Source organism: Podarcis muralis, chromosome 1 (assembly GCF_964188315.1).
Source record: "Podarcis muralis chromosome 1, rPodMur119.hap1.1, whole genome shotgun sequence".
Lineage (NCBI taxonomy): Eukaryota > Metazoa > Chordata > Lepidosauria > Squamata > Lacertidae > Podarcis > Podarcis muralis.
The window spans coordinates 12,460,026-12,485,156 of record NC_135655.1 but is presented as its reverse complement, the minus strand read 5'-3'; the positions used below and the strand labels follow the sequence as shown (position 1 = coordinate 12,485,156).

Genomic DNA, 25,131 nt, shown 5'->3' with positions numbered 1-25,131 from the left:
CCTGTTCCCAACTCCCATCTGCTCCAGCCAGCATGGCCAAGAGCCATGGATGATGGAAGTGCCCTGCGAGGGTCACCAGTTCCCCATTCCTTCCATTATACTTGCCTCTCTCTTCCCACTTCGTTGGTTAGACAACCTGTGTAGACTTAGCTTCTTGAGACAGGGAGCCACAGTGTGTGCGTTCTGAAGTTACCCAGGAAACTAGGAGTGGACAAAAGATAGAACAAGAGCTACTTGGAGATCACTGGGAGGTTTGAAGTAGATGGACAAGTGTTTCTGAATCCTAACAATTGCAACCACAAAACTCCTTTTTGCAACTCTTTTAGGCTGCTAAGGTAAAGAAAGGTTAGGAACATAGGAAGCAGCCTTGGACCAAGTCAAAACATTGGTCCATCTTCCTCAGTGTTGTGTACACTGAATGACAGCATCTCTCTCAGGTTTCAGGCAAGGGGTGTCTCCTGGGGATGGCACAGATTGGACCTGGGACTTTTCTGCATAAAGCCTCTAACCCGGAGCTAACTCCTGTGTGAAAGGACTGGGGAGCTCAGCTTAGTTTAATGATTCCCAGCTCAGAATATGCTCAGAGGCACCCTGTTCTTTAATTGTAACACAACATATCTTTTTGCATCTAGCTCTGGTTAGTAGGTCTTGGGTAACCAAAACAAAGTAGACCCGACAAGCCTGAAGTCTTTAAAGCCTTGCTCATAAAGCACTGCACGCATTGGTATCTCAACAGATTAACAGAATGCTTTCTTTCTGCTTCCAGATGACAATATGGATTACGTCGATAGCGAGCGACGACCACACTTCCCTCAGTTCTCTTACTCGGCCAGCGGAACGGCTTAGTGTTTCATTTATCCATTCACAGGAACCAATCAGACTGCATTTTGGGGACCTTATAATTTCGACGGACACTAGAGATCTCTCTACGATACATGATTTGCAAACTATGTTTGTACTACAGTTTAGTTGAATTTGTAGGAAGCCTCACAGGTTGTGTATTTAAAACAATCCTGGTGCATTTTTGAATCGGAATCTCTGAAGCAATTTTGAGGAAGGAAGACAAAGGATCCACTCATAGAGCGCAATTAAAAATGTAAGAAAAAGGCTTTTTCTTCTGAAAAACGACCTTTTTTGGTTTTTAAGAATATGCACCAAAACTGTTTTCTTTCTAGCAGTTTCAGATTTTCCATTATTATTTGGTTTTGGGGGTTTTTTTGTGGAAAACTTTATTAAAAAGTTAAAAAAAGAAGAAGTTTAAGGTTTTCAACCTAGCAGCAGCAGCAGCAGTGACCATTTGAGAAAACCTCCTTTTTTTTAATTTATTGCATACCATTTCATTATGTAAGTAGTGAACCTGCACTCTGAATAATTAGATATATTTAGGATGAGAGACAGATTTAGGTAGTGCAATACAAGCAACAATGCAAAAATAGCCGGAACAAACTCTGGCGATAACAATAGGTTCAGCCGCTGTTTGGACAGAAACGAAACAAAAAAAATGTCAGCAAAGTTAAGATACTAATGATAGGAATGGCACTAACAGCCTCAATGAGGTAAAATCAGAACCGATAGTTATGCTACCACGCCTTCTTAAAAGACAGTACACAGTTACATATCAAATGGAGCTGTATGGAACTTTACATTTTGCAGCGCACTGGGAGGTAGTCTACTAAAGGCAGTGAGTTTTAATTATTCCATCGGAGTGTATTTATCTAGGTTTAATCTTGCTGAATACCAGCAGATATCCACGGGCATTTTCTCTTGCCATGGGCCACTTTGAAACCAGCAGAAGTTGTACAAGGGTCTTTCTGCACTCATCTTCCCAGACTATATTCTCATCCCAGTTTCCTATTAGTTGTGCCTTGGAGAAACGAGCCAGTTTTACCAACTTCAGCTGGGGAAAAAACCCAAAACCCAAACACTTCTTAGTTGCAGAATTGACCAGCAGAGAGAGGCGTGGGCAGGCATGCCTGTATATTAAATGACAAAAGGAAAAAAAGGGGGGGGTACCGACAGCAACCGCACAATATTCTTAAGCGACGAAACATCTTGCCAAACGAGTTGACAAGTCAAATTTCAGGCACCGAAGCCATAGCTTTGTTCGTATATTTATAAAAGGCAGTTCTAAAAATGGGAACGTGAAATGCACGTTGATATTACTACATCCATGTGTTCCGTCACTCACTTCAGTGTACATTTTTAATGATTATTTTTACGGGGGTGGGGAGGAAAGCTCAGTGGCGACACCAGCACTTGGATCAAGGGGTGGGGAATGTGTGGCCCTTTGGAGCACTGCTGTGCTCGCTCTCAGGGGCCGATGAGCATTGCGATCCAACAACATCCATGCGCCTGCAAGTTCCCCATCCCTGGTGAGGAGGAAGCTCTTCTGCCTTTTGCAGTTGCAGATGGGTATAAAAAAAGAAAAATTGGATGAAACTTCCACATGTTCGAAAAGCGAGCTCTTTCTTCCCCCATGCCCTGCCCTTTATTATCACTTTGTTTTGCATTTTCACAGAAGCCGCCTCATTTTGAATCTGCCGGACGTTTGTAACTAAATTGTCTCTTTGCCTTTTGACACGGGCCAGGATTTCTGAACGCTCGCTTGTGCCGCGAACGAGTTTATTCAGTTGTGGCTTTATGTTCTTTTTAGATATGCTTTTGTTTCTGTTCTCTTATCTGTGCAAAAAAGTTGATTGAATATACTGCAGTTCCTTAACACCTTTTTTTTTTTAATTTGAAAGGGAATGTACCCTGTTTTCCCTCTACATGAAATCCCATCATTTTGTGTGTGGTTTTTTTTTTTTTTTTTTTTGGTTTGTTTTTTACAACATTCAACTCTAGTATTTTTACTTATGATATGAAAGTTTCCCTCAAAATACTTCAATAAAATGTGCTTTAACAAGTTAGCTCGGGCCTTGCCTTTGGTGGAACGATGCAGACTTTTGAAAGAGCAAAACTGGATGCACCTTTTTCTCCCTGACTGCTGTGCAATGGATTTGGGAGAGCCTTGCTAAAGGCTGAATCATCAGCCTGCTATAAGAAGGTGGGGGCACACAAGCTGTTGCCAAGGAGCTACAGTAGAAAAAGGAGCAGACCGAGGTGTGTGTTTGATTTTACATTATACATAAAATATATATACCTGCCATCAAAGTCGGGGGGAGAGGCGAGAGCTCGACCATAATGAGAACTTCGCTTCCAGCAAATACAAAATGGGAAGTGTTTAAGGAGCATCTCATTAGCAGCAGGTCTTTTGTCACAAAGACCCCACGACCAGGAGACTCATCAGTCTTCGTACAGAGATGCGCAAGAAGCCATGCTGCTGAGCTCAAGCGAGTGAGTGTGAAAGGAGGAGGGTGGGAAGGGGGAAAGCTGGTCAGGGGAAAGGGGGCCGAAGCTTGAGAAAAAAGTCTCTCCAAAGAAAAAGCTGCTACAAAGGGTTCACTTGTGCAATAAAATCTGGCTGAGAGCAGCATATGGGGTTTTTTAAACACACACACAACACGGCAAGCTTTCAGATCCAAAACCTGCTTTACAAAAGTGGATTTTTACTACTTGGACATAAATGTGGCCGCTCTAGCTTGAAATAAAGCTTCTCTGATAATTAACCAATCCCAAAATGATGCAGCCTGCTATAACTTGCTCTCCCTTAGCATTTTCTGTCTCGACTTTTTCCTGATGGGTGTCCAATGTGAAACTGATCTTTAGAAGTTCAGAGTACCTAAACTTTCCTACTTACCTGTTCCCTATTTAATGCAACCGGTGTCATGAACAACCACTTGGCATCATTTATGATATGACTCGTGACCACTTAGTGTAGTATCAGGAGAGTCTACAAGTTTGTGGTTGAGTCTCTTTGAAGGTTATGTGAGCAGGGTTGTTTCAGCTTTTCATGCATACCCAAACAATCTTACTTGGAAGGAAGAGAGTTAAAATAAGTCATATGAGTGGGTTTATAAAAATATATCTAAAACATTTAGATGGCTCATTTTTTTACTGCTAACAAAGTGTTACTTAAGAACTGGGGAGACAAACAGAATCTGGACAGTCTGTTTAGCAGTAGTATTGGATGCTGCAAACACAAGATGCTTAAATGATCCAAGCCACTGAAAAAGGAGCTTTTTACAGTGAATAGTTTGAATCAAATTCTGACCACATCAAAGTTTCGGGCCATGGGAAGATGCTTTATTCAGTCAGATTACTGGCCCCTGTAGTTCACTTTTGTCTACGCTGTCTGGCAACAGTTGTCCATTTGTTTCAGCCCTATCTAAAGAAGCCACGGATCGAACCAGACTTAGCATCTGAAGAATGAGCTCTCCCTCGAGTTTCAGCCTTCTATTACGTTGCTTTTCTAAGGAATTGAATAAAACTCTTCTGCCTCATCAGAACAGATGCCAGCCAGGCTAGCCAAGTGCACCCTCCACAAGAGATAATATAAAAAGTTTATTCTATTAAAATTACAGTTATAGAAATATACACTATTTATAAAGCGGCACCCCAATGTCACAGTGGCAAGACAGAGGGTGGGGCGGGAATTGTCCGGCTGTTTAAACAAACAAGTTCCTGGAGATAATTATGTCCTTAAAACGTAGTAATGTCATTTCAAGCATTTTAGTCCTCAAACATGGAGCAGCCATTGCAAAGTATTCGCTCGCCAATGTCATTGGACCTAGAAGAAAGAAGGTAACAGGCAATTCAGTGCACCTTTGGGTTCTGTACAGTTTAGGAAGAGAACACCGGCTCCACCTCTACCACATGCAAGGAAGTCGTGAGGCTGAATAAATTAAGCTGTGGAAGAAGCTGAAAAATCAAAGAATCACCTTGCTGGATTAAATCGAGGCCCACACCAGAATAACCTGTACACACAGGATGTATTTAGCTATGGTGGGAAACTGCTTTAAGAGATGTAGGTGGGCAGGTGTAACCGTGAACTCCTGCAACAAATTAAAACAATGGCACAGTTCTCATGCAATGCTAAGCCATACAATGGCTAGGCATGACTAAGCAAAGTATGTGGATACTCATAGGATCATCATAAGCCTGCTTCACTCCTCCCCTGCTTAGTTCCAGGGAGATCAGCAACAGCAGGAACAGATAGTGTGTGGGTATTTGGAGGGGGGGAAATCAATCAAGCTCATTCATGCTTACTCATGGTTCAATTTCATGTTGGCTGCAGGGGAGCTTATTTATGTATATTCTTTTCCTCCCAAAGCAGCCCAGGCTGGGAAACCTCCCTATTTTGCTCACAAGGCTGTTGGTGCCAAAGCCAAGCCCATCGCCTGCCCTTTACCTGTGGGCCAGGTAAAGGCTTGCTGCCTGGCAGAAGTGGGTTTTGCACACAGTGCTAATCAACTGGTTGTCAGTGCTTGCAATGGCCTGTGCCTTTGCTCGCAAGTTTGATTTGCCACACTGTTAAAATAGCCTGCAAGGGCTGAGGACTTGGCATACTGGTGGTTGGAAGTGGTCATCCAGCCCCGCTCCAGGGCATGAGAAAATTTCAGATGCCAATATTTGAAGGGAGTTCTGCTAAGCTAGACTACCTTTCCCTCTCCTCAATTTTCTTAATTACCTAGGTTCAAACTACAATCCCAGGTTCAAAGGCCACTGCATTTATGACACAATGGGCCAATGCTTCCTTGCAGCTTTTGGCATATGTCCCACTCCAAACCAATTTTGCAGGGAATGCTATTACTAACCAGTTTGCTACATTCAGCATGCGGAGTGTCCCAAACCAACTGAAGGAAGTTTTAACTCATGCCTAGTCTGCACGGACACTTACTCTGTAACAGAACACAAGGAGCAAGCAACTACATGGCAACCGCTGCAGAGTTTGCTGCAATTCTGGCATATGTGCCGATCGCACTGAGAGCAGGTTTCTTTGACGTCAACTGTTCTTACGCACGAGGAGCAGGCCGTGGAAACGCATTCTGGCAGAGCTGTGTAGAAATGTACAGATTGTATGTTAGACTAGTTTTCAGCATCAAGTGTCAGAAAAAGCACCCATTTCAGAAAGCAGATCGCAACCTTCAAGCCATCTACATAGAATTGTAAAGCTGTAAGGGACCCTGAGGATCATCAAGTCCAAGGTTCTGCGATGCCGAAATCTAAACTAGATGATACATATGGAATCCTATCGAGCTGCTCTGAAGGGAGGAATTGTGCCTGCTGTTCTTCACAGAAATGCCCCCTGAATATGCCCTGTGAGCCTCTGTTTGCTCCCTACACCACACAAATATCAAGGCTTACAGTTCCTCCCTTCAGAGAAGCCCAACTGGAGCAAGTCAATTGCTCTATACATGCATATCACAGTTACACCAAACTTAACACTGCAACCCAATAGAAGAAAAGCGAACAGGAAAAAGAATCCACTGCACAGGTACTTGACAGCCGGCTAAATTTACTTACCTGTTTCTCTTGCACAGGGCTGTAGAAGTTTCCCATCCTGCCCAATTAACATTTGTCCGCTGCAACTAAGCCGAGAGCAAGCTTCTGGTCTGCCTGCGTGCAGCTCTGGAGACTGTGCTGCTACTGTGCTGCCGTTCCATGTGTTCTCCATGTATGCCTGGGCACCCCTGAAGAGCAGCTGTTTCGTTTTCTCTGCAAAAAAGGACAAGGTGGGAATGGTAACGGAAAACTATCTCGATCTGGTTTCCCATTCCACTGAATATTATCTTCCCCAAGAAAGAAAGAAGTCTGCTGTATCAAATTATGACATGCTCTCCTACCCAGAAATGGGCTTCCCTTTCAGAGGAAAGCAAAGAACAAAGCTGCCTTGCAGAGTCAGAGGAGCCCATCTAGTTCAGCAAAGTTTCTGGGAGTTGCCCAGACACCAAGGACTGAATCCAGAACCTGGCATGTTCTTAGATATCACAGTCATGAGTGATGACAATCCAAGCAAGTAATAACTACCAGCAGTAAGGATCTTCTCCCAAATTTCTTAAACATTTCCATCCCCTCCCCCAAAGCAGTTCAGCAACAGTTTTTAGTTCTGTTTGGAGAGCATTGAGACTCTTGATCTCAGGGTAGTAGGTTTGAGCTCAACATTAGGCAAAAGTGTCCTGCATTCTTCTTCTTTGGCGGCCACTCGCAGCCAAGTAAGATTGTCTTCCAAAGCAGGGTTTTAGCAGTGAGTCCGTAAGTGACCGTGGAGGCCAGTTCTGGATCCACACATTCTTCCACAGTGGGGACATAGGTTTCCGGGCGGGAATTGATCATGGTGAGGGTTTGCCAAGCAGGCCTTCCTCTCAGCACATTTCTCCCTTTCGTCCTGAGTTTAAGTGTCTTCAAAGCCCATGACACCTTTGGTTTTGACCTTTAAAGGTCTATGCGGCCTAGGACCCACTCACCTACGGGACCGCCTCTCCTGGTATGCCCCATGGAGGACCTTAAGGTCCACAAATGACAACATTTTGGAGGGCCCAAGTCACAAGATGGTTAGTGTCAGGGAACTGACATCAGAGCAAGAGGCGAAGGGGAGGCTCCCAGATGATGCTGGCGAAGGACCCAGCACCAGGGGGAGAAGCAGCTCGGTAGAGGGGGAAGGAAATCAGCGCAACACCAGGGATAAAGGGGGGCAGATGGGGGAAGCGGAGAGAGAGCTCCAGGACTCTTCACTGGACATCAGTGAGGAGAGCACAGGTCCTCCACTACCCACGCCCTCCCTGCGCAGAAGACTCCCGCGCAGTGAGAGGAGGAGGAGATTGGGAGTCAAACAGCTTTTATGCTGGAAGAGGTTTAAGAAACGCCCACTGACAGATTCTGCTAGCGACTGAGGTAGCCACGCGGAGATGGGCTGTGCAGTCAGAACAGTTTAACAAGGCAATTTAGCCTAGAGAGGCGGCAGTTTACGCACGAGTAACTCATACCCATTACAGTTAGGTTGGCCTTAACTAGGGCCAGGGCCTTTTCAGTGCTGGCCCCGACTTGGTGGAACGCTGTGTCACAAGAGACTAGGGCCCTGGGGGACTTGACATCTTTCCGCAGGGCCTGCAAGACAGAGCTGTTCCGCCTGGCCTTTGGTTTGGACTCAGTCTGACCCGTATGTTTCCCTCCCCTTTATGATTTTTGACTTTTAAAATGAGGCTGCATTTTGAATTGCATTTTAACCTGTATTTTAATTTGTTCTTTTTCTTTTTTCTTATTATGTTTTTACTGAAATTTTATTGGTGCTAGCCGCCCTGAGCACGGCTCTGGCCGGGGTATAAATAAAAAATATTATTACTATTATTATTATTTGGCAAAGTCTGTTCTCCAATTGGAGCACTTTCAGGGTCGTAAGTTCAAGCCCAACATGGGGCAAAAGCGTCCTGCATTCCAGGGGGTAGGACTAAATGACCCTTGTGGTCCCTTCTAACTTTAAAATTCTATGATCACATCAGAGGAGGAAAGGAAGGCTGCTTCTTTATGCTACCTACAGATCCCTTGCTAGGTTCCGAGAATGTGAAGTAGCTCACAACTTGCCCAGATGGCAACAACCCAGGTAACAGACCCTACTTTCCCAATACTGTATGCCCATCAGAATTCAATCCCCCATTATGAGAACACCAGTCCACATTTCAGTCACTGCTCATTACTCACAGGATAAAGCAATGACCCCAGATTCCTCTCACACAGGAACAAAAACAAACATATGCAACTCATCTGCACTTTGTATTTTATCAACTTATTATACCACAAACTCTTACGACCACCAGTTGTTACTTAAAGTCAAGGGGTTTTTTTATGTCCAAGCAACAGCTTATACAGTAATAAGAACCAGATTTCCCAACATGCATTGCATTCTTAAGATTTAAATGTGTAATAGATATACCAGGTTTGACATTTAAAGGTTTTTATGTTCCACAGATCCCTGCAGCTGTGTTAGTTGTGGCACAAAGAACACTGTGGCAAAATTAGGGCATAGGAAATGCGGCGTAGGGTGAAAATGAGGGGGAGAGACAGAATATTTGTGTACAGGGAGGGCAGGAGGGTATATGCACCTTCCACCAGATGAGTGGCCATGCATTCATGTGCACAAAAGCAAAGCTGTGTGGTTTCACACACAAAAGCACACCAATGTGCGATGTAGATAAAGACGCATGAATAAACATGCAAATAAAAAGAAAGCGAGGTACAATGGAGATCAAACCAAATTAATTAGCAAGGAGCTGGAAATCTTAAAATCACATTGCAGAATCTACCAGGAGAGATCACACTGCAGAATATGACCAGGATTAAAGTTAGAAAGTGCAATGCAGAGTGACTCTGCAGCAGGAGTCACCAACTTTGGGGGGACCTTGGGCACCACACACACACACACACACACACACACACACACACACAGTTGCAATCAAGTACACAACTTCTTCTATTGGTTAAAATAGAGTGCTTCTTTCAAGCCTAACTTCAAAGTGGAGCGGCAACCACAGCTTTACGGCAATGTTTATTTCTATCCCTTTCAATTTGCATGTGGTTTCCAAAGCAAGGGGAACTAGGCTGTCACAGCCTGCCCAGCAACCGCTTGTGTTTCCTTGACAGGTTAAAGAGAGAGAAAATATATCTCTGCCCCTTTGCTCAGTAGTACTTTAATCCTATTTCCCTCTTGTAAAAAGGCCCTGTTTTCAGAACCTGATTCAGCATCCACAGAAGATGCAATGCAAGCAGCACAATAGCATTGCCTAAGCGCTAGTGCCCCCAAGGGAGGATTTTGGGGTAGAAGTCCAGAGCAGTAAGGTAGCAGAATCAAGAATCTCCCTCCCAAAACACAACAGAGCTGGTCTGCCATGTGTTTCATCACACAATGCCCATTCCTGTCCTAAAGAGTCGAAGGCAGTTAAGAGAAGTCTGGAGTGTAAAAATCGCTGAACTGTACCAGTTGCCGCATCAAGCAGTTGGTCCCTTACCTTTCCCACCCCGACCCGCCCACAGTGATCCATGCGACAGTCACCTCCAGGCTTGACTACTGTAATTCGCTCTACGCGGGGCTGCCCTTGAAGCTGTCCCAGAAACTCCAGTGGGTGCAGAATGCTGCAGCGAGGCTCCTCACGGGGTCTCTGCCATGGGAGCATATTCACCCAGTGCTTTTCAAGCTGCACTGGCTCCCGGTGGAGTACAGGGTCAGGTTCAAGGTGCTGGTTTTGACCTTTAAAGCCCTTCACGGCCTAGGACCCTTGTACCTATGGGACCACCTCTCCTGGTATGCCCCATGGAGGACCTTAAGGTCCATAAATAGCAACACCCTAGAGGTCCTGGGCCCTAAGGAAGTTAGATTAGCCTCAACCAGAGCCAGGGCCTTCTCAACACTGGCCTGGTGGAACGCTCTGCCTCATGAGACCAGGGCCCTGCAGGATCTGATTTCTTACCGCAGGGCCTGTAAGACAGAGTTGTTCCGCCTGGCCTTTGGCTTGGAGCCAATTTGATTCCCTCCCTCCCTTTTTCCTTTCTCCTCCTGTGATGAGGCTGCATTTTAATTGTTTTAATGTTGTATTTTAATCTTGTTTTTAAGTTGTATTCATTCAACTTGTTTTTATTATTGATTGTTAGCCGTCCTGAGCCCGGCCTTGGCTGGAGAGGGTGGGGTATAAATAAAAATTATTATTACTATTATTATTATTATTACCACTAATTCCTGGGCGCGTGCAGAGTGCTCTCCTTTCATAAGAAAAAAGCAGGCAGGTTCGAGGTCAAGCACCTCTATGCTTAGAAATGCTGGGAGGCAGGGCGAGGGGGGGGTCTCTGCTTCAAGGGAGAACCCACTGGACATGTGCAGAAATAAAGACCAGGCATGCTTAGTTAGGCTGTGCGCTTAGCAGGGAAAGGCTGAGAGGTGCGGAGGAGAGGGAGGAAATCTCTTCAAACAACGCCCTCCAGGAAAGATCCACTGCCCCTGGGCATGTGCAGAGTGTTTTCCCTTCAGAGGAAACAAACACCAGGCAGGCTTGAGCTGTGTGCTTAGCAAAGGCTGGGAGATGTGGAGACGGAGGAATCTCCCCCTTCCAGAATAAAAGGGGCTTTGCTCCATTCTGCTCCTTCCCCCACCCCGCTGAAGCGTCCAGTTCTCGCGAGAGAATAAACTCAGTTCTCGCGAGAGTGAAACACTGGTCAAGCAACGGCGCCCTTGACCAAACTTTCGTCCTCGCGAGAACACGGCTCCGAGACCCTCCCTCGCGCCCAACCGCCGCCTCCTCACCGAAGACCTCGCGCCGGTAGCGCTCGCCCTGGACGCCCTGGCTCAGCTCCCTCAGCCTCACGCGGGTCTTCAGCTGCACCGGGGAAGAGTCCCCGAACGGGCAGGAGCGCTTCGGCATCCCCTTCCCCTCACGCCACGCGCCGAGGGAGACCAGCGGAACCAAAAGACGACGCCTTGCTTTTTATGTAGCTGGCTGGGCCCTCCCGCGCGGGAAAATAGCGGCGTCGGCAACGCAACACAAACTTCTTTCGGATCTCGCCGCCGCGCACCCCGCCTACTTTAACGTCACGGGGCGTGTCAGCCAATAAGGAAGGACGCAGAGCGGCGTTGAAAGCACAGGTAGGCGGGGCAGTGGCGGGATTTCTGACGGTGTGTGGGCGGGGCTCTAAGCAGGGGCCCTCCTACCACAGGAACCGTAGCCCTGATGTCATCGCTAGGGGGTGGTGCCGAGGCTCTTCCGGGTAGGTAAGTCGTACTGTTGCCATATATATATATATATATATATATATATATATATATATATATATTTGTAAACTGTTTTCTGGCTTTTCTTACAATCAAACGCTGAATAAATGCTTATGAAATAAAAATTTCTATTTCATTAATAAAATGAAAAATAAAATAAAAAAATAAAAATTTCTATTTCTTTGGGCTTGGCTTGTTGCGTTGCTGATTTCGTGAGATGTTCAGTTAATTAAAGGGCGCAGCTGCGCACAGCTGAGAACCTCACCCAAGGAGCTTGCTCTTCAAAATGTTGCAGCAAGAAAGTAACTATTCCCAAACGCGGCTTCCTCCTTTCTTAAACCATCTTCCCCTGCACTTATCTCTTTGCGTGCTCATGAGCTCACACGGGCACAGAGTGGTTTCTAACTGCCCTTCCTTTCTTTCAAATTAAGAACCTAGATTGATGTTCCATTTGCAACCCCTTCTTGAACATGCATACCAGGGCAGGGGTAACTGGCCAGTAAATTGTACGCCTTTGAAAACTATACAGAAACGCCAACTGGTGCAAGGCACAGTAGCTAAATCTGGAATCTCTGCCAGTTCTGGGGAGCACCTTGCCCCTCCCAATCTTCATTTATTTTACAAATTTTGTTGGGCTTTTTTCTTATATCTTGGGGAACTCAGCAAGGAACACATGGGCCCAGTGGCATATTTCTTAGGAAACCAGGGGTGGGACGGGACTTGAGGCTGGTGCTTTGCCTTCCTCTTGGAAAGGGTACTGACAGGTGAGCTTGAGCGGTGTAGGTAGCACAGCATAACCAGGTATTGAGTCAGGTTGTTGGTCTTCACCTGCAAAGCATTCCCTATGATGGGCGGTGGAGGTGTGCCAGGTGGCAGCCACTTCACATTCTCTGGCATCCTGCTGCTCCTGAAGTTTCTGGAGTTCAATGGCTTTATTTTTGCAGGAGCAGAATTACCCTGGCAGGAACTTGGGAGAGCTGAGGACTGAAGCCCCGGATATGCTGCTCTAATGACTGTAGGAGGATTGCACTGCTCTGCCTTCCCATTATTTTTTGTCTTCCTAGATCCTCTTCCTCTGCTGTCTTCTTTTGGCTGTCTACCACAAACGCCAATCACTACTAACCTGATGGCAGACAGTTTGAGGTGGTCCCCATGACATTCTTAGTTTTCCAAATGTGCCCTTGGGTTCTAAAAGGCTGGCGCTAAGATTATTTAATGAAACCAGCAACATGGAACATACATTTTACCAATGTTAACCACTGTTAAAAGATTTCCCATCTGTTTAAGGTACAATTCAGGATACTGTTTTTTCTTTAAAACACAGTAGGTAGTAGATTAGATCAAGGACGATCTGCTCCACATTACAGGCTGTAGCACATATATTTTATACTGGCGAGGCATTTGAATACTGGGGTAAACTATTTTCAGGTGTGGTTTTACTGATATTTTATGCTGCTTAGTTGTTACTGTTACAATATTGTGATTTATATTATTTGTTGTTTTGCATGATTGTTTATTGGTTACTAGCTACCCTGAACTCAAGATGGGAGGAAGGCCAGGATCTAAGAAACTTGAGTAAAAAAATATGGACCTGCCCAGTCATTAAGAGCTCCTTCAGAGATTAAGGGCCTTTGCTGTGGATTTGCCCCAGCTGTAGAACCCTTTCCCCAAAGAGGTTTCAGCTGAGCTTTTGGGACCAGGTTAAAAGAGTTTCACTGACCTCTTTCTTCTACCACACGCACAAACCAAGTCGATGTAAAAACCAGAACTGCCCCCTGGACATACCATTAGCTAATTTGCTACAGATTCTCATGAACAGCAGTGGAATATTGATCAAGATTTTCTGTGAATGCAAAAGAAGACTCAAGAGACCAAATTCTTACTCTTGTAAGGCTTTATAAAGCAAAGGAAAGAGCTGTAAGATAAAAGTGTACAGCCCTATTGACCATATACAAAAATAAATCAAGAGAACACTTCTAGTGCATCTGTTGAATTGTGTGCACCCAGCTACTTTCAGCAAGTGTGATATAGAGCATCATAAAAGTGTTATGCATGGAACCTGACCTTTTTACTGTAGTCCTTGCTGTGATGCACAATTAAGACATTTTCACTGTCTTGCCACGCTGTCCTCAACCCTATTAATTCAACCATACCAATTTGCTTCAGGTTATGAATATTAAATGTAACCTGTGAAACTAATTATAAACAAATTTCAAGTGAATGTTCAATATAATATTTAACAGGATACCGTCAAGAGAGTAGCATGCATTGTACAGAAACACATTTCTTATCCTGGTTTGAATCACTGTGGCCTGTAACATGATTCCCTAATAAATAAAAATAAATTGAATTTTATTCAGTGCTATTACTTACTGAGAACAGATTGCAATTAAAATAACTTAATAACATTCTTCATAGATTAGTTAAAACAGAATAAGGCTACAGAACAAAAGGTCAACTGTGATTTAGTGCAAACTAAAAAGCCTGATGTCATTGGGCATGATGTGCTAGTGAGTTCTTCGATGCCAGCTCCACTGAAGTGAATGTGATTTATCAAAGCAAAGTTCTTGCACAGCTCACATTAATTTCACTGGATGTTGCATGGGAACACTTCCCAGTAGGCTGTGGTTCATGTTGCCCCAGGTTAGGCTGCTCAACTGACACAGACTTTGGAAAGAGGTTAAGCATCCTATATTGCAAGAATGCAGCAGCTTTCTTCTGCAGCCGGCTTTCCATATACAGTGGTGCCTCACAAGACGAAATTAATTCGTTCCGCAAGTTTTGTCGTCTTGCGATTTTTTTCGTCTTGCGAAGCACGGTGTCGGGAAAGTTTTGGAAAAGCTTCAAAAATCACCAAAGTGATTAAAAACCTCAAAAAAGGCTACCACACCGCGTTCTATGAGTTGCTCCTCGAAGTCAAGTCGCAACTGCATTAACGGTGTTAAGAAAAAGGAAACAAACTTGCAAGACGTTTCCGTCTTGCGAAGCAAGCCCATAGGGAAAATCGTCTTGCAAAGCAGCTCAAAAAACAAAAAACCCTTTCGTCTAGCGAGTTTTTTGTCTTGCGAGGCATTCGTCTTGCGAGGTACCACTGTAACAAATATCATCTATTGAGGATGCACTAGCTCTGGATAGTCTATTGCAATCAGGAGATTGGACAAGATGGCCTACAAGGACCCCTCCTCCTCTTACAATTCTGTATGCATCTTGTTAGTAGCGTAAAAAAATATGTCAAATGGGCAAAGATAATGGACAACAATGCCATTTCAAATTACAAAGCAGGAAGCAAGCCACAAGGTGCAGTAAGCCAGTCACTCCTAAGTGATTATAGAGCAAAGCTTGATAACTGCAAGGCAAAAGGCCACTTTGGTGGACTTTGTCCAAATGCATATACGCCAAGGCACCATGGCTTGAGGGAAGAATTCTTGGGCTATTTGTGACAGCAACGAAAACTGACTTGGCAGTGGTCCTCCTGCCAATTAAAAGCGCTTTTACAAATTATTTAACAAAACATTTAAGTCTCAAAGTGAAGTCAACATAATCTGTGAATCAGAAAGTTAGACTTCTCAAAAGGGTGAGGCCCACCGTGATTCTCATAAAAACATACAAAAATTATTCCAGAGCAGTCTGTTGCAGCAAACACAAAGAACCCCTTGGCACCTTAAAGACTTAAAGTGTATCACTGAGTGCGGGCTAGAGCCTACTTTGTCGACATGAGGTAGGTAAGCAAGTATTACCTGCCATGTTACAACTGGCAAAACTAAGGCAGAGATAAGGACTAGGATCCAGAGTTGTAAAAGATTGTCCACAAGGTTTTTCAGCTCTCCTGGCAGCAGCCTCCGTGAGAGGATGCCACCAAAAGGAAAAATTAAGAGACACCTTTGTGCAAGCACACACACTACTCTGGATCCCAGGAAAGGCATTGGTGACAGTCCAACCCACCAAAGCTCATTGGTTTTCACTGGGCTTAGGCGTGCTTAAGTTCAGTGTTGAATTGTAACCATTAACTAATAAACAGAAGGCAGTGAGAGTCAATGCAGTGCTCTCTGTTCCTGAGTTTCTATTAGTTATGAATAACTAAACTATAACCTCCATTTCCAAGCTGTCCAAGGCAATGGTATTGCAAGGGGCAGGGGCCACAATCCCCCACAATAAAAACGACACAGGAGCACCCAGTTGCAACACACCTTGGCTGCTTTCTTTTAAAACTTGTTCATTGCGTAATGGTAGACCTTCTGGCCTCAATAAGGTCAGAATCACAATATTTAGGATTTGTATAGCCCTTTCTAGGGTTCAAGGCACTTCACAGGCAATATCTAGTTTTAATCCTTCAAACAACCTTGTAAGGCAAGCATCCTCCGTGGTACGGATGGATGGACAGAGGCTGACGCAACCTTTGCTACTGGAAGCAGTGACCTTAAAAGTGCATCCAGATCAACATTCACCATTATGTCATTCTAGCTTGGCACTTCATTGCCCCACAACACACTCATATTCATGGGGAACATGTGGTTGCAATGGCACAATTAATCATTTTTTTTTTAAAAAATGGAGGCAAGCAGCAACAGATCCAAGCCCTAGGCCCTCTTCTTCACATGGATAACTACACAGAATAAATCAAAAAACCACACTGCTATTCTGCATGAACCAAAAGGATTCCTCCTTCATACACTGCTTATTTTGCTGGGATTGGAGACATTCATTATATTTAAAAGAATTGCTCCACAGTCCATAACAGCACAGCTCCATAGAAAAAAGCACTACCATTCTGTACTCGTTATTTGAAAGGCTGATGAGGAGCCGCTCTAGTTAACTTGTTTTAAGAACATAAGAAGAGCCCCCTGGCTGAAGCAAGTGACCCATCCTGTTCTTACAGTAGCCAACCAGGTCCCTACAGGAATCACACAAGCAGGACCCAAGTACAACAGACACTCTCCACTCCAGAACTGGTATTCAGATGTGGAGACAGAACACTGCCATGAGGGTTAGTAGATGACGATAGATAGACAGCCTTCATTGATCTATTTATTCTGTTGGTGATCAAGCAGCGGAGTGGCAAGTAATGTTAGTGGAAGGGAATCCACACTATGGCTTGGCAACATAGGGTCCAAGACCAGGGATCTCCTTGGCTGTAATGAAGGATGTAGTGAAGCCACACCCGGTCCATGTAGTGACGCACTTCAGGATGTTGCAAAGATTGGCTTCCCAGGGCATTTTCTTACTTTGCTGTGGTTTCTTTGTCCTTTGTACTGCACAATGGCACAAGAGAGCACCATCTCTGAAAGACTTCATGTGGAGTGCCTATTGGGAAATATTTCAATGGAAGCTCTTTATCACTTAGGTCTGTCGGCTATTTTCAGTTTGACCCACTGCCAAAAAAAAAAGGACTTAAGCTATTGCCTTCCTCCCTCCCATGACATAACTTCTTTTGCATCTCTTCTCCCTTTATATCTGAAGAGCTTTTATTTGGACTGCTGGGCTTGAAAGAGAATTACTGAATTGTGCTGGCTTTTACACAAGTGCAGTGCTCCATAACCAGCACAATTTTAAATGCCACATACATTGAACACTGCCATATTATTGCTTCCTGACATAGGAATTGGAACTTCCTCCTTACACCTTCTGCAATCTGGAATAAACTTCACTACTGGTAGCAAGTTGAAGAAATAATTCAGTGCAGGTTTGGCACTTTTTAAATGTGACCTTAAGATTCCCCTCCCCAAAATTTCTGTTCTTATTCTGTGTTCCTAATTTTTGGATACATTTACTTGAGAATATGACAAGTACAAGGCATGTCTAATCATAGTCTAGGAAGAACAGCATCTTCATCTCAGTTTGGGTACAGAAAGGAACAGATGTACAATAAACTGCTTCTTGGCACATATGTTCTTTGTGTGTTTAAAAGAGCTGGATCATTGATTCCCTTGATTTTCCAACTCCAACCCATTTCACTGAAGAGGAGAGAAATAAAAAAAATATTAGAACAATTACTTGGGGAGTAAACAACATAATGGAATCTATTTTATGATGTAATCCTAATGTGTAGACCAGAGTCTTCAAGAGCAAATGAACTCCGAACTGCAGTGTAGTAGCAAATAGACATTTTAACATTTAACAATCTATTCTTGTGTTTTGCCTCTGAAGTTATACAGACCTGCTTCATTTTTTAAAAGGCACACAAAAAGCTTCTCCCTGCCCACTTCCCCCCCACCATGCAAATGTTATACATCTCAGCTACCTGCTTACTCACTTTTCTAAACTAAAAAGCCCCAAATGCTGTAACCTTTCCTCAAATGGGGTTGCTCCCTCCCGTTGATTATTTTGGTTTACCTTTCTGAACTCCCCCCCCCCCTCCAATTCTACAATATCCTTCTTGAGGAGAGAGTACCAGAACAACACACAATATTTCAAAGGCGGCAATACCACAGATTTGCACAACAGCATTACGATATTGGTAGTTTTGTTTTCAGTCTTCTTCCTAATGACTCCTAACATGGAATTCACATTTTTCACAGTTGGACAATGGGTTGACATCTTCATGGAGGTATCCCCTGTGCCTTGAATATATATTGTTCCTGGTCAGTGACTGCCAGTTCAGATCCTGTAAACATTTGAAGCTGGCACAGGGATTTATTTACTTTTTACATGTTGTGGGTCAGGTGCCTTTTGGATTGGGGGGCACAGTCCAATGCAGGACTTCAGCATGGATGGCTCTAAACATTGGATAGGGAAGCATAGGAGAGGGGTCAATCACTACAAGGTTTTTCTAGAGTACTGCAAACAGTGCTTGGGAACTGCTGATCTAGTCAAATCCCCCCAGAGCTAGAACAACTTTTCTGCCCAACTGGAAATAATTTTGCATGGTTTGGTGGACATATGGAATGCCTCCTAGGAAGAGTGCCAAAACGATATGTACCTGCCACCCCAACGTGGTTCTCCACAAACCGAATGTAATTTTGTGCCTTAGGTGGAAGTTCCTCCCATTTTCTGGCACTTGTTGTGTCGGTTTTCCACCCTGGCATCGTTTCATACTCCACCTCCACTTTCTGCAGTATTTCCTGGTTAGCTTCAAAAATGAGACAAAGTGAGGATGTTTCTATGAGCTCAATGGTTGCAATCAACTGGCATGAACAAAATTCAAAGTGTAACTGGCTAAATTTAAACTAGATTGCATGACACATGTATGGCAGCTCAGAGGTACAGCATGTGCTTTGCAAACAAAAAGATTCCTAGGTTCAATTTCTGAAGTCTCTAAGGAGGGCTGGGAAAGACTCCAACATGAAACCCTGGAGAGCAACTGCCAGTCAGTGTCAATTGTGCTGAGCTAGATGGACCAATGGTCTGTCTTTATATAAGGACAACTTCCTATGTACATAGGGAATAATGGAGAGGGCATTTGGTTCTGCTTACCAAATTCTGGCACTTTAAAAAACAAATATGAAGTAAACTCTAGAGACCTGTTGACACAAGCAACAACACTAATCGTAGATTTGTAGAGTTGGGAGGGACCACAAGGGTCATCTAGTCCAACCCCCTGCAATGCAGGAATCTTTTTGCCCAAGGTGGGGCTCAAACCCACAACCCTGAGATTAAGAATCTCATGCTCTACCAGCAGAGCTGTGTGCATACACTTGTAATGTAGCAGTTAAAAGGAGGAAGGTAAGGAAGCCTGATATTAAGAAACTATTTAAGCCATCGATACATACCTGGAAAATATGGAATTCTTTTGCCACCCAGCTTGTAAGCTACACCAATTTTGATTTCATCAAATACATCCAGAATATCCAGTTTTGTTAATGCCAGGCTGCCCAAAAGAAACATGGGGTAAAATTACATGTAAAACAAATCCTCACTCAACACCTTCTTTAATCCCCTCCATCTGTCTTCATCTGAATTCATTCGGCAAAACTGAATGAATAAATATGAACACAAGAGTAATCACGGAATAAATAATAAATAGGCATATTATAGGTACATTAATAAACATGTTCAGAAACTTTGCAGAATATGAAGTCAAGCGTTACATGCATGTATTTTAAAGATTAGGTACGATTCGTAAGTATCAAATGCATTTTAAAAACCTGAATGCAGTGTGGGGGTGATTTTTTAAATTTCTTATTGATCTGCTGGAACCAACCCAAATTTGGAACCTCAAGAGAGGACTAGGAAACCACTTCTAGGACATGTTCATTGGGCCAATGCAAATGCAACTTGACCCTGGGGCTAAGGGGTTAGGGGCAGACCATGGAACTGCATGCCCTCTTGCTTCAAAACCCTCCTCTCTCAAGCAAGCATTCTCATCACCATGTTTTTCGGTTAGGTCAGCAGCCTATGAACCTTGGTTAATGCTAATCGCTGTTCCAGCTTAGCTAAACTGTGCAGTGCGGAGTGTTGTATCCCCTCCCTTAATCTTGCCAAACTGCCAAGCAACTCCATGTTCAAGCCACAAAGGACCTGGCCATGAACACGGTTTCCTTTTGCCTGGCTCTTATCGACTGCTTCACTCCTCCTAAACATTGTGAGCAGTGTATATTGCAGTCCTGTCAGCAATTCCATATAGACGGATACAGTATTATCCTTATGACACCTGGAACAATTGGCTCTTATCAATGCACAAAACATAACACTTTGCTAAGCTAATCTTATTTTAATGTTACCTACATATTTGTACTCCACGGGATAAAAAGTTATGAGTTCCAAGTGTAGCTCAAAATCTGTGATGCTTACGCAGTGAATCCGTTGATCATATGGGCGTATCTCAATATGACAAGGTCAAGCCAGCCACAGCGCCTTTTTCTGCCTGTGGTCACTCCCCATTCATGGCCTCGGGACTGTAAGAGATCTCCCATTTCCTGCCAGAGACAAATATTTAGGTGAGATTTCTGCAACATTAATCCTAAGCATCAGGCGATCAATGTAACATATTTGTTTTATTTAAAACTCAACAGGTGTGTGATGTACTAAAAACCAGAAGTAGAATTCTAATTTCCATACTAATTACACATTTTTAATCTGAATTATAAATTGTGTATTTTATCGCCAACTCAGAAAAAGCACTTCTGCTTAACTGAACAAATTAGGATGTTGGACTGTCTGATGCGCCTGAATTTTGGTCCAGGAAGGAGAAATCTGATGGACATCACTGCATGTTTGCCTACCAGGGTTTCACAAGAATGTGAACAGAAAAGATGGAGAAACACTACATACAGCATTGAAAGCCAACATTAAGAATTGATATGTAAAATTATTTTCTGAGTGCCAGAAGTACACAAGGAACTGATCCTCAAAAATATTCTTTCATCAATCACTTATTCTTATTTATTTTTATTATATGTCTTCCACACCATTAACAGAAATTCTTTGAGCAGGTCATAGGATAAAGGATGCTCAATTCAGATAATCCTTGCCTCCAAATGAAAGTTGGAGGATCAGAAAAGAGCATCCTCTTCTGCAGTAACCAGAGTTTACCCCAACATTCAGTTTGGCAAACCTTAGTTAGCATTTGCCCTCCAAACCAGAGTCAGAAACGCTTTTGAAAGTACAGTTTCTGCCAGTTTGCACATCACAGGAAACAGAGGAACACTGCATGTAAGAGCAGAGGAATGGGAAAGAGGTCAACCCTTGTTCACCATCTACCAAATCACCAGTTTGAGAGTATCTGAGCTTATACAGTGGAACCTTGGTTCTCAACTGGCTTAGTTGATGAACAAATTGGCTCCCAAACGCCAAAAACCCGGAAGTGTTACAGTTTTCGAATGTTTTTCGGAAGCCAAACGTCCAATGTGGTTGTCAGCTATTGTTTCCTGGGTGCCTGCGCGAATCAGAAGCCACGCCTTGGTTTTTGAACGTTTCAGGATTCGAACAGACTTCCAGAACGAATTAAGTTCAAGAACCAAGGTACCACTGTGTAATGATTCTGTTTTTAGCAGCTCATTTTAATCAGTTGCCTTTGATACAGTTGGCTCCAAATATGGTTTTTTGGGGGGAGGGGGCTCTCCCCCCCCACCAGCGCTATTGCATCCACCAACTAGTAGCTGCAGAAGCAGACACATCCTACAAAACAAAAAATTCAAATTGAAAGAAATACTGATTCTGCAAGGATACTGACAGATCACTTTAGATTCAGATCAAGGATGACCCTGGCAACAGGGATACCTAAAACAGCAGAATTATGAGAGTACATAAGCAGTATATATAAGAAAATTAAAGCAGCCAGAAGAGTAAAGTTATCACATAGGCGCATTTCTTACTTTGGAACGAAGCTTGAGATTTGTGTTGAATCTACTGCGGCCTCAAGATAAAATACGGCCCCTTGGCATAGTCTAGACATGTGTGCATTAGCAGGAGACCATCATCTGTTACGACATTTTATCCCACTGACCTTATGTCTTTGCCTTTGGTAACACTAAACCTACATTTATCTGTTCAGTGGGAAAGGCTCCAATTCCCACTCTTGTTGTGTAGGCCTTCACTACACCGTACACTTCTCCAATATACTGGGGAGGAATACCAAGCCCGGTGCACACACCGCCCACAGTGCAGTTGGAGGACGTCACAAAGGGATATGTGCCTGCCAAGTGAAAGAAAGATGAAAAACAAATGACTTTTGCTTATTCTATTTCAAGATGGCTTCTCATGTACATTGTTAGCTACTTCAAGGTGCTTTAAAATATGGGGATAAGGGACCCCTGGTGATATCAAGAAAGATGAAGGAATGCACAGCACAGAAGATGAAGCACGAGCAAAATTCCACATATATACGCTGGCAGAAAAGGACATACACCAGGGATGGAGAACCTGTGGCCCTCCAGATGCTGTTGGACTACAACTCCAAACATTCTGGACCAATGCCCAGGCTGGCAAGGAGTGATGAAAGGTAGATTCTTAACACATTTGGAGAGACACAGGTTCCCCTTGCCCTTGCACTATACCCTGTTACAGAATGGGAGAGGCTGAACAGGTGGTTTAGTTGACTGATAAGAACAGCTAGCTGTACCTTTAGCAGTGTAAAGTATCCTAACTCGCTCAAATTTTAGTAAGTTCTGACTTGGTGCACTCCTCTCAAGCCAACACAAAAATTACCGTATTTTTTTGCTCTATAAGACTCACTTTTTCCCTCCTAAAAAGTAAGGAGAAATGTATGTGTGTCTTATGAAGCGAATGCAGGCTGCACAGCTATCCCAGAAGCCAGAATAGCAAGAGGGATTGCTGCTTTCACTGCGCAGTGATCCCTCTTGCTGTTCTGGCTTCTGAGATTAGGATATTTTTTTCTTGTTTTCCTCCTCCAAAAACTAGGTGCGTCTTGTGGTCTGGTGCGTCTTATAGAGCGAACAATACGGTATTTCACATCTCAGACATCTTCTAATATGCCTGAAGATTCATGCAGGTGCAGTGGCGTAGCGTGGGGGGTGCAGGGGGGGCGGCCACACCGGGCGCAACATCTGGGGTTAGGGCAAATCCACAGGTTAGGGGGCGCAAATCCACGGGTTAGGGGGCGCAAATTACTTGCCTTGCCCCGGGTGCTGACAACCCACGCTACGCCACTGTGCAGGTGTCACAAATAAGCAGGCGTGCGTATGGAAGAAGAGCTCTGCCTATCCGGTTAAGCATCTTGTTTCCCACACTGGCCAGCCAGATTTCAGTGAAGGTATATAAAGTTTTGTCTCACCAGGTGTATACCTTACCAGAGAAATAGATATATAACCTTTCCTACCTCTGCACACACAGGAGATCTTACGGAGGCGGAAAAGTATTATGTTGTACAGGGAGACGTACCGAAATCAATGTCGAGCAGTGCTGCGTTGGCACCCTCTACAAGAATTTTCTTTGGAGAGCCATGCAGCGCTTCATACATAAAATAAACACCATCTCGGACCATTGGTCTTATTTTTTCAGCATAGCCCTGCAAGATCCAAAACATACACAAGGTTAAATCAAACGTTTCTAGAAGATTGGCTGCAAGTCAAGAATAAAAGCATACCAAAAGCCAAACCGGAAAGTAACCATTTCTAAACTGTTAACTAGGTGGAGAGATCTATAAAGAATAAAATCAGGGTAGTTTCCTGTACGTTTCACTTTACCCAGGACAGTCACACATTTTCAGGGTAATACCCAAACTGCTATATAGACAGAAGGGATAAAACCCAAGTATGGAAAGTGGTCTTCTGCGTTCACAAATCATTTTCAATGGAACTCATACTGTCAACATTATATCTGGTGAAACTCAAGTGTACTTTCATCTTCTGAAATTTAAACATGCCAGACATAATCCCACATATCCATCAAGCAGATGAATATTCCTTTCTACTATGCCTTAAAACCCTAATTGGCACATATGCAGAAAGCTCCTTGGACTCATGAACGCCCACAATTCTCATTCACTGTTAAGCCGTCTGCCAAGTATCCCCAAGCCCAAGTATAGGCAGGACAATTCAGGCCACATACATCGCTACAGAGGCAAATGGCCCCAAACCAAACTATCAGCCAAACCATAATGTCTAGGAAGTGTCCGCTCACAGTCTCTCCAAAGTGTTTTTGCGCAACTCCCATTCATATTGTGGGGTTGCGCAGGAAAGGTTCCTAGTGAATTGTGACCACAGGTATTGTACAACAAGCAAGCTGGTCCTGGGTATTTTAACAGTGAAAGATTTCAATCACTGTTCTACATTATAGTGTACTATCTTTTATAGGTAAAATATTTAAATACTCTGAGATCCATGGAAAGCAATATACTGCATTCCACATATGCTATGCTCTATCAGTTTCAAATTTCCCTTTCCATTTCAAACTCTTTTCTATTTCATAGTCTTTGTTATTTATAGAAAATAAAAATCAGTTATATAATTTAGTTATATAACCTTGCTTTATTGTCTTAAACACTAAAGTATTACTAGTTTACCTTTAGTTTTTTTAGTTGTCCTTCTGTGTCAACTTCTAAAGAAGGAAACATCGACTTGTACTGGTGAGCAAGATTCTTAAATCTGTAAAATATCAACAATTTACTAGTACACATATTTTTAAAGTTGGGTCTTATTATATAACGACCTTTGGCTATAGGTCACAAAGAATGCCACAAAACAAAAGGATTCTCTAAAAAAGATACAGGAGACGCATTTTCAACCTGTGAAGATGGACTGAGCAGTACCCTGTTAAAGCCAACTAGAGACCTGGTATATACCTCTTGTCGAGGCACCAGTTTGTCTGAAATCGCAAATGACAATATTTATACCATTATTCCTTATAGCTTCCCAATTCCCCCCTACCTGTGTTTAAGGGGTATAGAAGCAGTAAGAAAAAGATTTCACGTTAAGCAAAAATCCCCGCCCACTTCTTGCTGTGTGCTTCAGTAGGATACCTTGAAGAAAATTCATCAAAGTCTGAAAGAAGATCACATATCCGAAGTCCTGTCCTTGCCGCTTTGGAAGAATAGGTTGGTCCAATCCCTTTCTTTGTTGTGCCAATACTAGTGAAAGAAGACAAATGAGTGGTATCAAGTCTTG

The 25,131-nt window shown here is 43.5% G+C and overlaps 3 protein-coding genes and 2 long non-coding RNA genes across 6 annotated transcripts in view; 3 read left to right on the top strand and 2 right to left on the bottom strand.

Moving 5' to 3' along the window:
• The window catches only part of AKT1 (AKT serine/threonine kinase 1), a 123,890-nt gene extending 120,981 nt beyond the window's left edge, over positions 1 to 2,909 (top strand). For both annotated transcript variants that reach the window (XM_077923461.1, XM_028747722.2), the window contains exon 14: positions 767 to 2,909. In XM_077923461.1, the coding sequence (XP_077779587.1) occupies positions 767 to 846 (80 nt within the window). In that variant the 3' untranslated portion in view covers positions 847 to 2,909. The remainder of the gene's footprint in view (positions 1 to 766) is intronic.
• A 1,521-nt stretch (positions 2,910 to 4,430) lies between these two features.
• On the bottom strand, positions 4,431 to 11,422 carry SIVA1 (SIVA1 apoptosis inducing factor). The gene is made up of 4 exons (XM_028747942.2): positions 11,168 to 11,422; positions 6,406 to 6,597; positions 5,780 to 5,936; positions 4,431 to 4,669 (listed from the first exon to the last, which is right to left on the bottom strand). The coding sequence occupies exons 1-4, from the start codon at positions 11,283 to 11,285 to the stop codon at positions 4,612 to 4,614; spliced, it is 525 nt and encodes a 174-aa protein (XP_028603775.2). The 5' UTR covers positions 11,286 to 11,422; the 3' UTR covers positions 4,431 to 4,611.
• LOC114606160 (uncharacterized) lies at positions 11,405 to 13,987 on the top strand. Its single transcript, XR_003708791.2, has 2 exons — positions 11,405 to 11,506; positions 12,577 to 13,987. It is a non-coding gene; the product is annotated as an uncharacterized LOC114606160 (long non-coding RNA).
• ADSS1 (adenylosuccinate synthase 1) overlaps positions 13,509 to 25,131 on the bottom strand; it is a 27,068-nt gene continuing 15,445 nt past the window's right edge. The window contains exons 6-13 of the mRNA XM_028747836.2: positions 24,987 to 25,094; positions 24,531 to 24,612; positions 23,408 to 23,534; positions 22,048 to 22,202; positions 20,360 to 20,484; positions 19,339 to 19,436; positions 18,549 to 18,698; positions 13,509 to 17,583 (exon numbers count right to left, since the gene is read on the bottom strand). Coding sequence (XP_028603669.1) covers positions 17,531 to 17,583; positions 18,549 to 18,698; positions 19,339 to 19,436; positions 20,360 to 20,484; positions 22,048 to 22,202; positions 23,408 to 23,534; positions 24,531 to 24,612; positions 24,987 to 25,094 — 898 coding nt within the window. The 3' untranslated portion in view covers positions 13,509 to 17,530. The remainder of the gene's footprint in view (positions 17,584 to 18,548; positions 18,699 to 19,338; positions 19,437 to 20,359; positions 20,485 to 22,047; positions 22,203 to 23,407; positions 23,535 to 24,530; positions 24,613 to 24,986; positions 25,095 to 25,131) is intronic.
• LOC144326707 (uncharacterized) lies at positions 22,972 to 23,507 on the top strand. Its single transcript, XR_013391690.1, has 2 exons — positions 22,972 to 23,018; positions 23,184 to 23,507. It is a non-coding gene; the product is annotated as an uncharacterized LOC144326707 (long non-coding RNA).